This window comes from Neltuma alba, unplaced genomic scaffold (assembly GCF_004799145.2).
Source record: "Neltuma alba isolate B1F8T4 unplaced genomic scaffold, ASM479914v2 tig00013328_pilon, whole genome shotgun sequence".
Taxonomy (NCBI): Eukaryota; Viridiplantae; Streptophyta; class Magnoliopsida; order Fabales; family Fabaceae; genus Neltuma; species Neltuma alba.
The window spans coordinates 183,539-197,020 of record NW_021637602.1 but is presented as its reverse complement, the minus strand read 5'-3'; the positions used below and the strand labels follow the sequence as shown (position 1 = coordinate 197,020).

The 13,482-nt window shown below is 32.2% G+C and overlaps 1 protein-coding gene across 2 annotated transcripts; it reads left to right on the top strand.

Annotated features, from left to right (window-relative positions):
• Positions 1–850: 850 nt before the first annotated feature.
• LOC114736333 (beta-glucosidase BoGH3B-like) lies at positions 851–4,913 on the top strand. 2 transcript variants are annotated; one of them, XM_028924119.1, is made up of 9 exons: positions 851–1,031; positions 1,128–1,332; positions 1,514–1,604; positions 1,940–2,085; positions 2,379–2,622; positions 2,813–2,935; positions 3,028–3,210; positions 3,724–3,925; positions 4,395–4,913. In XM_028924119.1, exons 1-9 carry the CDS (start codon positions 863–865, stop codon positions 4,877–4,879), a joined length of 1,848 nt encoding a protein of 615 aa, XP_028779952.1. In that variant the 5' UTR covers positions 851–862; the 3' UTR covers positions 4,880–4,913. The 2 variants fall into 2 exon arrangements, with proteins under 2 accessions (XP_028779952.1, XP_028779953.1); XM_028924120.1 differs by lacking the exons at positions 3,724–3,925; positions 4,395–4,913 and adding an exon at positions 3,308–3,376.
• The last annotated feature ends 8,569 nt before the right edge of the window (positions 4,914–13,482 follow it).

Sequence of the window (13,482 nt, the reverse complement as noted above, 5' to 3'; positions counted from 1 at the left end):
TTTAGGAAAAATTTGTCACTTTTCTTAAAATTAACTAACTTACCTAACTTCTTTAATCTAATCAAATTAGTTAAATGGGTCTTATATTAAGGACCGGAAGAGTATGTTACTCCTCCGGTCCTTCATATAGGACCCAATTCTTGAGTTGGTTTTGGTCTTAAATATAAGACCCATTTATCATATTTATCAATTTTCTCTAAATTACCCCTATAGATATTCTCTTAACCATAATTAAGTAGAAGAGGGAGAGGGGTATTAAGAAAGATGATTATGGTATTTTAGGAAAAATGTGTCATTTTTCTTGTAATTAATTAACTTACCTAACTTTCTTAATCTAATCAAATTAGTTAAATAGACTTATATTAAGGACCGGAGAGTATTTTGTTTTGCTAAAGCTACTTTAAAAGTGTTTTGGACTGCTAATTTCAGTGATATTAGCACACGGGCAGTAAATGATAGTGTCGTGCAAGGGGAAAAAAAATTAAATTAAAAATTAAAATGACTACCAATACGGCTGCCCATTGACCGCCGGCCAACTTTTAACCTAAGGTCACAGGGAATAATTATTAAGCCTGAGATAGAGATTAATGAATTTAATTAAGGATAATTTAAAAATATTTTAACGACGGGGTCCAAACTTTTCAAATACCGTTATGTTTATCCTTTAACGAAGACCTCATGGCATTGACCAACTAACAACTTCATTTCCCGCTATAATATAATGGACATGGGGGCCACACACTCCTTTGAAACGTTTCGCAAATCTACACCCTTCATAATACTCTCTCTTTCTTGCTCGCAATCTGCTTTCTTCTTCTTCTGTTGCTGCTGCTGCTGCTGCTTTTGAATCGGATTAGTGGGCATGAGCAGATTGGACGACATGGGTTGCGTCTACAAGAATCCCAGTGAATCCATTGAAGCTCGTGTCAAAGACCTTCTTTCCCGAATGACTCTCAAGGAGAAGATTGGTCAGATGACCCAAATCGAGCGTCGTGTTGCAACCCCTTCCGTCATTAGAGACTTGTCTATTGGTATTATTTTCATTCATCATTTTCTCATTCAAAAGGTTTTGAAGATTGGGAGCATTGGTTTTCTGGTTCTGATATTTGCTTTCTTTTTCTTTGAAGGGAGTATCCTCAGTGCTGGAGGGAGTGGACCTTTTGAAAATGCGATGGCGTCGGACTGGGCTGATATGGTGGATGGATTTCAAAAATCAGCTCTCGAGTCCCGATTAGGCATACCCCTTATATATGGGACCGATTCTGTTCATGGCAATAATAATCTATACGGTGCCACTATATATCCTCATAATGTTGGCCTCGGAGCTACTAGGTTGGTGATTTCCCTTAAACTGGAATAAAATGATGACACTCCATTTATTGTCTTTTGCAAGTTCTGATGCTGTTTGGTGTTTGTTAATTGCACAAAAGGGGGTGGGCTGGGAGCATAATTGCTAACTTTACCAGAAGTCATGAGAATTTCGTTCTCATTTCTCACCGATTGCTGCCTGCAGAGATGCAGATTTAGCTCAAAGAATTGGAACTGCAACAGCACTTGAAGTTAGAGCAAGTGGAATTCACTATGCTTTTGCTCCTTGTGTTGCAGTAAGGAATCATAATTAATTTGTATCCTGTTCATTTTAGATAGTCATGCTATTAAACTACACAATGTGGATTTTAATGCTGTAGTAATGCCTGTAATAGCGGGTAACTTCAGATTATAATCCTCATATTGTTAAAACAATAGTGTATGAGTTATGACCTGTGGTTCCTCTCTGTTGCGCTTGTTTGTCTCTATCACTTACAGTAGCAGGTTTAATAACATGGTTAACTAAAATATACGTATGCTTGTTATCCTATTTATTTCACTATCCCCATTCAAACGTCTCTGTGTAAATAGTGGATATATTCGCGTCTCACTTGAATAAACTAATTGACAGGTCTGCAGAGATCCCAGGTGGGGAAGATGCTATGAGAGCTACAGCGAAAGCACTGATATCGTCAAAAAGATGACCTCTATAGTTTCAGGTTTGCAGGGCCAGCCTCCACAAGGACATCAACATGGTTATCCGTTTGTGGCAGGAAGGTAGAGAGAAACCATAATTCCTAGGGAATATGTTTTCTATAGAAACACTGATAGTATAAATATCTGTAACACCCAATTGCAATTTATATAACAGCATGACTCTGTTTATTTTCCTGCATTTTGCTTTTTTGTTTTTCTATTTGTAGTGTTTCCATATGATTTCTCTTAAACACTTGGCTAATTGATTATTTGGATCCAGGCTTAAGTTACTAAATTTTGGAAAACTCACCAAACTAGGGGTCATATATCAATTTTTATCAAATTTGTTTTCATTTATGTTATCCATATTTCAGGAACAAGGTCATTGCCAGTGCCAAGCACTTTGTTGGAGATGGAGGTACTGAGAAGGGCAAAAATGAAGGAAATACAGTACTACCATATGAGGAATTAGAAAAAATTCACATTGCTCCTTATTTGGACTGCATTTCACAGGGGGTTTCAACCATTATGGTTTCTTATTCTAGTTGGAACGGATACAGACTCCATTCTCACCGTTACCTTATTACTGAAATTTTGAAAGAAAAGCTGGGTTTTAAGGTAAGACAACCATGATAGGAATAAGTGCTGAAGTTGTTTCTTCTATGCTGTTCTGTCTCTCATCCAAAAAGGATAAGGCTCCTTTCAGTTTTATTACACTACCATAACTGTAGTTCTTTTGCTTTTTCATCTGTTTCAATGAACTTAAACTAATCATCTTTTTCAATTTATACCATTGGCTCTGCTATAGGGTTTTATAATTTCTGACTCAAAGGGACTCGAAAGGCTTTGGCCCGATTTCCCAAGCAGCGTCCCTTGTGGTTCAGGTTACCGAAACTGCATCTTGTTAGCTATTAATGCTGGAATTGACATGGTATAGATTTTCAATTCTAGAAACCTTTATCATGGTTTGCTTTTCTGAGTTTCTCCCCTTCTCTTCCCTCATCTATTCCAGAAAAATTGCAGGTGATGGTGCCTCATAGGTTCCAACTCTTTATTGAACAGCTGACTTCTCTAGTAGAATCAGGGGAAGTACCAAGAGCCAGAATTGATGATGCTGTTGAACGAATATTGAGAGTGAAATTTGCTGCTGGTCTTTTTGAATCCCCTTTGTCTGACAGATCTTTGCTAGATGTAGTTGGTTGCAGCGTAAGAATAATTCAGCATAATTTCAAATTCCTTTCACAAGTTTAACCAATTAAGCTGAATTTGTTTCCCTTGATCTTACTTGCTTATCATAATGTAGAGGGCGTGGGTTATCCCTACGATTGCACTTGTACATCTCCCTGCATTTTGAAACGGTTCTCAAGTTCTGTTTTGTCAAAGTTGGCTTGAGGTTTCAATCATGTAAATATCTTTTGCAATTTCCATGCTGTTCTATTCTTATATTCAATTTCCTTTATCAGTGATTTCCAACTTTCTTTTGTGGAAGTATTTCAATGTGCAAGAATGACTGATTCCATTTAAATCAATGCCTTTTGCATTTTCATGTAAGCTTTACTTTCATATTTTATCTGTCAACGTCAACCTAGCAGGTGGTACAAATCTTAGTGTGCATCTTTACCCTTTTAGAATTGATTGCTTTCCCTTTCCTATATAGTTAATTCGATCGATCTCCATTTGCGTCCTTCAAAATCCGTTTATAATCCACTATTTCTGCAGCATCATAGAGATCTTGCACGTGAAGCAGTTCAAAAGTCCCTGGTTCTGTTGAAAAATGGAAAGCATGAGGGCAAACCTTTCCTTCCTTTAAATAGAAAAGCCAAAAGGATTGTTGTAGCTGGAAGCCATGCAGATGATCTCGGCTATCAGTGTGGAGGCTGGACAAAAAATTGGCAAGGACTCAGTGGGCAGATTACAATTGGTATGCCTTTGTTTTACTTGCATGTCCAAGGCACTCTGTTCATGCCCATAAATCACAGATGAACCGTTTATTGATTTTGATTGTCTCATGATTACTGAAAATCATCACTACAAGGACCTCAAGATCTCAACTACACATGCATAATAATCCTATGCTTCTTAGGATTCCTAAAGCACTAGGTCGTAGCTTCCCTCTGTGTGTGTGTGGGGGGGGGGGGCGGGGGCGGGGGGGAAAGCTTTAGCAAAAACAATTCAAACAAATCCTCACTTGATCCATTACCCTAAACATCTCTACTTTATCTAGCACTCAAGTAATTATCAATCTGAGATGTCTCTCTTCTGATCTATAAATTGGAGAATTCGTCTAACAATTACGTCCGTTCCTGCCCAACTGTAATTTTTCCTTCTTTGTAACACACTCTCACTTGTGCGACATGGTTATTACATCTTCCCTTTGCACACTATTTTAGGGACAACACTCTTGGATGCCATTAAGGAAGCCGTAGGAGATGAAACAGAAATTGTTTTTGAGCAGAATCCATCAAAAGAGACCCTAGAGCGCGATGACATATCTTTTGCCATTGTGGCTGCTGGTGAAGCTCCCTATGCTGAGTCACGGGGTGACAATTCTGAGCTGGTGATCCCCGCTAATGGGATTGACACTATCAGCTCAGTTGCAGACAAATTCCCAACACTGGTTATTTTGATATCTGGAAGACCCTTAGTGTTAGAGCAATGGCTGTTAGAAAAGATTGATGCTCTTGTTGCTGCTTGGTTACCTGGTACTGAAGCTCAGGGAATCACAGACGTTATCTTTGGGGACTATGACTTCAAAGGACAACTTCCTATGACTTGGTTTAGAAGAGTTGAGGATCTTGATGAACCAGCTAATGGGGTTAAACCACATGAGCCCTTATTTCCTCTTGGTTTTGGGTTGAAATATACTGAGGGCTGAAATCAGGATTTGTTCAGTTCAAACCTTTTACATGTATATGCATTCATATACTGAAAGAGAATGATACAAAGAAATGATCCTATCTCATTACTTTCCATTGACTATGTCAAATTTACTAATATTATTGCAACATTCACAAGTTTGATTTGCTTTCAAGATCATGAACTACTTGAAGTTGAAATCATTGCTGTACTAAAAGGATGAGGTGTGAATTACATTAATTATACACTGTAAGTACCAAAAGTAAATTCAAGTGAACCAATTGATATGGAAATAAATTTAAGTGAACCAGTTGATATGGAAATGATCTTCCTGCTGATCTAAGTGAAATTTTGGTCAACATTGTTGAGAGCTTGAGAGAGAGAGATGCATCATAGAATCCTTAAAATTCTTAGAAAAAATTAATGTTTTAGTCTTTCAACTTTTAACTTAGTTGTGACTTAATCCTTCAATTATGACTTGGAACGACGTAGTCTTGAACTTTTAGCTCAGTTAAAACTCAGTCTTTAATTTTTTTTCTTTATTTAATAAATTAATGGTTCTCACACATGACTCATCCTACATGGCAAAAGGGGTTGCTGACACGAAGAAAAAAATGCTGATGTGGCTTCCAAGTAAGCTCACCATGGCTGGAATATGGTCCTGTATCTCCCACGGTCCTTAACGCCAGAGATAGACAAGAGTCTTGCACTCTCGCTTCTGGATTACTATGACAGAGGAGAGGACTGAGAGAAAGGAGAATTTATGAAGGAGAAAAAATGAGGGAGTATGGGAATTTGCGCAATATAAAGATGTCTCCCACTCTCCCATCTTCCATTTCACAAGTTCAAACACTATCCACCAGTAGTGAATTTTCCATTGCAGGTAGGTGGATTTCTTCAAATTCTATTTTACTTTCTACTCATTGATTTCCAATCCATTACTTGTTGACATTGCCCCAGGTCCCTTCACTCTAACGTCATCGTTTGCGTCTCCAAGCCCAGGAAAGTTGGCATCGCCTGCCACTGTTTCCCAATCAGAGCAACAGGCGACTTCCAAGTCGACGACGCCATTGTGGGGAGGTTCGTGGGAAGGAGAAGGAAAGGGAAAGGCGACACGGCGGCAGTTATTGGACCATATTCCAGCCATGGTGAGCTTACTGGGAAGCCACATCAGCAGTTTTTTCTTAAGCTCTGTTTGGTTGGGTTGGAGGGGAGGGAGGAGAGGGGATAAGTGTGTTTAGTTAGAAAAAATAGAGGGAGATGAAGGAAGAAATTTATCTTTTAGTGCTCCTCTCTCCTCCCCATGCTCCCCTCCAAATTTGAGATTTTTTGGAGGAGAGAGAAATATTATATCTAATATTAATCAAATTATCCATATTAACTTTTTAATATTCCAAATTTGTCTATCTTATTAAAAATCTTTTTTCACTTCTTTTTCTTTTTAGCCACTAATAATATTTGATAATTATAATATTATAATATATACATATAATATATATTAATATATACATATCATAACATGTGTGTATTATAATTATATATCATAGCGCGTGTATTATAATCTCAGATAACATGCACATATATTAATATATACATATCATAACGTGCGTGTTATAATTATATAATACATATATATCATATATCTTAATACATATATTTATAAAATTAATGAGATAGAATATTAAATTTTTTATTAAATTTTCTAATTTTTTTAGTTTTATCATTTTTTTTATCACATGTAAGTGAGATAATTGGTTTTTTTTGAAATTGACAAATTAAGAAATAATTAATTTTGATATAAATATTGTAATAAAAAAATCAATCTAAATACAGAGATAAGAGTATATTTATCAATTTATAATTACCTCCCCTCCTCTCTTCTTATGAACCAAACAAGAAATCTTCCATCTCTTTCCTTCCCCTCCAACCAAATAAAACTAGACCTCCCCTCCCCTCCCCTTAATTAACCTCCCATCCCCTCCCTTTTGTTGAACCAAATATAGCCTTAGTATTAGCAATCTCTTTTGCCATGTAGAATGAGTCATGTGTAAGAATGATTAATTTATTAAATAAGAAAAAAATTAAGGATTGAGTCATATCAAGTCATTTAAGGGATTGTATCATAATTAAATTAAAAGTTGGACAAACAATTAATTATTATTGAGTCATAGTTAAGTTAAAAGCTGAAGAACAAAAAGATTAATTTTTCCAAATATTTATTAACAATACTCTTCTAGTTCTTAATGTATGATTTCATTGTGGAGTTGATATTGCTCATAAATGTTTTTATATTTATCAATTTCTCAAATTATCTTTAGTGATAATCCCTTAATAATAATCAAGTATGAAAGATATAGAAATTTTTCATATTTATTAAGGAAGATGAATAGGGTGTTTTATGAAAAACATGTCATATTTATTATAATTAACTAACTCATATAATTTTTTTAATCTAATCTAATCAAATTGGTTAAGTATCTGTTTAATTGAGCATTTTAGGAGATTAAAAGCAGCCTATTCAACCCACAAGTATATTTAAAAATTTAGTGCGTGATTGAACTTTTGGCCCATCCTACTTATGCGCCAAAAGTTAAATTGTGAAGCAAGATTGGCTTAAGTAAGAAAAAGCTGCTTATTACTTATTTACCACGCTTAAAAGTGGTTGATGAGGATCATTAAAACATAATAATTGCTCACTCTTCTCCCTCATCCTCCTCTCGCCCGGTCTCAACTTCTCGCCTCTTCACGCTCGTTCTCTTCTTGGTCCTTCACTCCTTCTCAACCGAAGAAGTATGTGAATAATCTATGGCATAATGTCTATCTCTCCATGCTGCCATTTGTGTCGAATAGGATACTAGGCCTTTTGACACCTTGATCCAAATAATTCATTGATATATGGAGCCCTATATGCAAAAATTTTGTGAAAGTTTTTTCCAAGCAATGTCAATGTCCCTTTGGGGTCAGTGCCATAAAGCACTTTCAATAGTTTAACTTATGGAATGGCTCAAGCCATAAACAAGGACAAAATAAAAACAAAAACAAAAGAAAAAGAAAAGTGACGCCGTGATATCGATACTTCACTCGTTGCTTCTCTTACGAGGATTTGCATCTCATGTAAAAGTTTATATTATTTTATTTTACAGTACATCCGATCCTAACTAAATCTCATATTTAGGACTAGAGGTAATATCTCTTCTTCCCTATACCCTTAATTATTGCAATTTTTTAGTATTCGGCATGAGGTTTTGACCCAAAAAAAAATTATTGGGCCTAAATTATTGTAATTTATTTTCGCTAGGCAGATATATTTTTCTATCAGAAGCAATAGCTCTCCCAAAAGGATTTGAATTTCCATTCACCCATTATGAAAGGACAAGTCCTTTCTGTTAGAAATAATCTCTGTTGGTTGTTACAATTTATTTTGTTGTTATTATTCCTAAATAATTTTTAATAATCTAACATATATTTGTAAGTCAAAACCTATTAAAATATTGTTATTAAACTTAATTTAAAATTTATCAATTTTAATTTTTTTAATTCTCCCTCTGATAATTACCCATCCAATAATTTTTACTAACCTAACGTGTATCTGCAAGTCAATTTAGATATCAATGTACTTTATTTTTCAAGACATGAATATGAAAAGTAGTTGAGGGCTTAAACCGAAAAAAAAAAAAAAGTAAAAAGCTAGGAATTTGTTTAATTTGTAAATATAAGATCTAAATCTAAATCTACCTTATTTTAAAATTTTAAAATTATTTTACCAACAATCATATTGATTGCATATAGTCAAAGGGGTTTTCATCAAGAAAGTTTCCATTGCAAATAATTAAAAAAACATTTTAGAATAATCAATATCCATTTATTACAAATAATTAGCCTAAATAATTTATATCATTTCATGTAATCAATTCTCTGACTTCTATATTTAACATTAGATAAGATGTTATGAAATTAACCAATAAAGAAAGTAGATTAGAGAAGAGATGTAGACAAGAAAATAAGAGAATGATATTGTATTCCTTCACTTGCTTCACTTGCATTATAATACAATGGCATGCCCTTTTTATAGACATAGTCTTACATATAAGTTATACTATTACTTAAATGATAGATAGTGAACAATAAATCACATGAATGTGAAGTGGGGGTGAGTTACAAGATTAAAGGCATAGTGAAGAAGTAATGGAATAGTGAAATATTAATGTTTATTGCAAGTAGTAGGAGTTGATGAAGTTGAAGAGGAAGAGGAGATGGACATCCACATTTGATAATATTCATTACACTCCCCCTTAGATGTCTATTGACTATTATATAAGGATGTGCCTCATTAAAAAACTTCAACTAGAAAAAACCCTGTGGGACAAAAACCTAGCAAAAGAAAAAGAGTACACATTCATTCATACACTATTCAGTGCTGTCTCATTAAAAACCTTGCTAGGAAAACTCAGTGGGAAAAAACTATAGACAAGGAAAAAAGAGTACAGCGTGTATTAACCATCCCTCTTGATAATATCAATTGACACCCCTAAGTCTGTGACATCCGATATCATGAACAAGCTTTTAAAATATTGTAATAGGAAGTGACTTGGTGAGCAAATCTTTTAGATTTTTATTTGAATAGATTTGCTAGATATATATTTTACCATCTTTTGAATATTATGAGATAAATACTCCATTTGAAATTACCAGTATGTGGATTAGAAAAGAATCTAGAATTCTATTCCAGTATCTTTGGTGAAGAACTATATCTTAGCAAATGATATGTCAAGTCATGAGTGATTGATAAGATATAATATGGTACTTCTGGATCTATGATTTGGTACTTCTAAACCAGATAGTTCTTCATCACATTCTCAAAATCTAAAAACTTCTTTATTCACCTCCACAAATCTCACAACCATCAAAGTATATAATGGATGTGATTTATCCATATAAAAACACTTTAAAACCTTTCTTGTATCAATTATTTGATACACAAAAATCTTCATTTCTCAAATATTCAATTTGCAATCCGAGGCAAAACTTTGTTGTTTCTAAGTCCTTCATTTCAAATTCTTTTTTGTAAACAATTTATAGCTCTTCAGGAGTTCTGATGATATTTATGTTATCAATACAAACAAAAATTATAACAAATTCATTTTAAAAAGTTTTTCATAGAAATACATGGGCGAATTAGATTATTTTTATATCATTTCTTCAGCTGATATTTACTTAGTCGATTATACCACATACATCCTAATTGCTTCTGGCAACTTATTTAATTTAATTAAGTGTTATTTTCAAGAATTTGAATTGTATGCTTTTAGCAAGTGAAAACCTTCAGGGAATTTCATATATTTTGATCTAGAACTATAAATGAATGATACATACTAAAATTATTTTAATCTTCATAATATTTCACATATTGAAAGATTTTCTTATATATGCTCCTTGCATATTTTGGATCCTTTAAGAATTATCATGTAAATTTTACTATTTAATAATCCTCATCCACGGGTCATCTAACAGGCACATTTCATAATATCAAACTATTCAAATATGTAAAATTATATCCATCACAAAGTAATATGTCTCATCATAATCATTTGTGAAAATCTATATGTTCACATAAACGTCCATATATTCTATAAAAACTTTATATTTCATGTGTTCGGACTGCAAGTTCATTTTCACATATCGAAATAATATTTTCATCACGTCTTTTCTCTTTTACTTTTCTTCTTGGCCAAATTTATGTCTACTGTGCAAGATCCTCTTTTTTTTTTATCACTGATATTCTTATCAAAATCATTATTGATAACGTTTATCTTTTTTATTCCATTTTTCTTTTTATAACATAACTTGTTGAGATCTCTTTCTTTTTTTTCAGGTACCTGAACCTCTTCTGGGGTTTTACAATTAGTTATGTCTTGACACTCTTTTAGAGTACATGCTTCCTCAATATAACTTCTAAGTTGTATGCTCCTCTTTATTCAAAATATTTATATTGGAATCTATTAACTTCTCATGCTTTCAACATGTCTCATTTTTATTTATATTAATTGGAGCATTTTTAGCTGGAATAAAAGATTTAAAAATTTTCATTCAGGTCAATAAAATATTTTGTAGTATTTCGTGAATGCAATTTTAATGAACTTCTAGCCCATATTGATATATATGAGGATCTGCATTTGATAGTAATAATGCATTTCATGTATTCTCTTTTCCAGCTACTCAATTTCTTCCCTTCATGTTAGAAAAATTTTGTCAAATAACAATCAACCAAGCATGTAGTATAAGTCTTCTAAATCCATTTGCTTCTTTTAGGAACATTATTTTATTCCATTTAGAGACAAATAAGAAAAAGGAGGTTCTTACACAACATATGTCCCAACTTTCTTTAAATATCTATCTATGTGCAGTGTGGTGGATTAGCAGGAATAAATATTGTATATTTCAAATTTTAGATGAAAAATATCTAGCTCCTGACCAAAAGCCATTTTATTGGGAGAATTTTATTGCCTTAATATGTATAAGTGCTGCAATATATGAAATTAAATATGCCAACACTAAAATGAAAAAAACTTGTTCTCATAAATATTGATCCAACTATTCATAGAGGCATTAACAAATAATTTTGCTAGATCAATTTGTTAAGCAGGCTTTTCAACATTAAAATCCTGATATATAAATTCACTAGCATCTTTAAAATCAAGTTTTTAGAATTACATAGTCCGAAAATATTTATCTAAACAATCTTACAAATTTCAGGTTGCAAACTAATGTCAATCACACATGTTATCATTTTATATAGATGCATCTATCAAATATTGAATACTTGTATAACTTACATGCTTCTAAATGGGCCCATATATATTTTCAAAAATGTAGTAATCCATTCGAAAACAAAACATAACTAGCGATATTTTATAATTAATTTTCTTTGAGAATAAGCAGTACATACGAATTCTTAAAAATGTTGGCTATTTAGAAGAATCTTATGGTTCTTCAATGGATATTAATACATAATCTTCAATAATTTGTTGTATTATATAGTTTAAGATGATCAAACAAGTCATGTCAACAATAAATCTAATTATATCAGTAAACTTCTGGTTTACTGTACCATATTTCATTACCAACAATAAATTTTTTAATATAATATATGATTGATTATATCCATTTATGAAATTGATATAAAAAAAATATATCCAATATCAACTCATACTTGTATTCAACAGTTTTTCCCTCAAGATTGAGTCATTCAAACATGATTTCTTTATTCATATATTTCATAAACAGTTATGAGTATATAATAGGCTAAGGCCAATAACCTATCTTTTGCTTGAAAACCCAAATACTTCCTAATTCATACATAGTTATGGACTTTAATCCAATTGTGCTATAACATTTACACTCTTTGGAGAACCAAAGTTATGATGTAGATATATGGGTCATATTTTTCACTATCAATACTTTGTCTGCTTATAAAGAAAAATCAGTATTAGTTCTTCTGGAACTATATTAATACTATTACAACTAGTTCTTCAAGAACTATATAATTTAAGAGGAATATGAAAGATAACTTTGTTTCAATATATCATTAACATAATAACAAATAATTATGAGTATCACAGATTTGACTTGCAATACGCATAGAGAACACACAAAAATGATGAAGAACATTTAAAATGAACTTTTAAAAATAAAGTATAAATAAAACTCAATGTTTAAAACTTCTCAATATTGATCAAGATACTGTAGACATCTAAAATATTTAAAACTAATATTGAATCAGATCATATTAATAAGATATAAATAAAAAATATATATAACTAGTAACTTTTGTTATATGTCTTCTAGACATATAGTTATATGTCTTCTATTTTTACATATATTTTAAGCATCTATCTTTCTTTAAGATTTATTGTCTTCAGGTATTAGAATTATCTTTGATATTTTCATAATATCATATGATCTTTTTGATTTCACAATTATTTTCTTTTTAACCTTTGTTTTTCAATAAATTGATATATATTTGTCTATATGACTTCTGGTCATATTATAACATCTGTTCACAATTTTATCATATTGATCATAAGGCTATTACTAATTTTTTTTTGTTATGATTCAATAGTCAAGCTCAAAGATTATTGCCTTTTTAGTTATCAGTTCCACTGATACAATGTTATCATACTCTTTATCACTCTTATGGATATATTCCTTGCTTTCAATAGCACACCATCAATTTTCTCAAATATTAGTGTTCTGGACTATAACAAAATTTTCAGAACTATGAATTCTTTTGTATCGTTTAATTTTTAAACAATCAATCTTTAGGACTTTGATATAAATTATCAAATTGTGACAATTTTGCCATGCCATCTGTTACAACCTCAAGATGATCTTTTATCAAAGAATCATTAAAACGTGACGTGACTTCTGGCCATCTAATCACAAAATCAAGAGTACAATGGCTAGTAACCATTTATTGATATGTTTAACATTTTACTTTCTAATACAACAATTATGTAATATCAGAGATGATAATCATATATAGTAATGTTATAAATGAACATAAATCTCATAGCAAATCAAGAAGTATAAGGATAGTAGAATCATGAAAATATAAAAAAAAGT

What these genes read in the sequence shown, in the direction of transcription:
- LOC114736333 (XM_028924119.1), top strand. Translation starts at nt 863, where the DNA reads ATGAGCAGATTGGACGACATGGGTTGCGTCTACAAGAATCCCAGTGAA. An exon ending in TATCCGTTTGTGGCAGGAAG is followed by an intron (nt 2,086 to 2,378) that starts GTAGAGAGAAAC and finishes TCCATATTTCAG; the next exon opens with GAACAAGGTCATTGCCAGTG. An exon ending in TTAATGCTGGAATTGACATG is followed by an intron (nt 2,936 to 3,027) that starts GTATAGATTTTC and finishes GAAAAATTGCAG; the next exon opens with GTGATGGTGCCTCATAGGTT.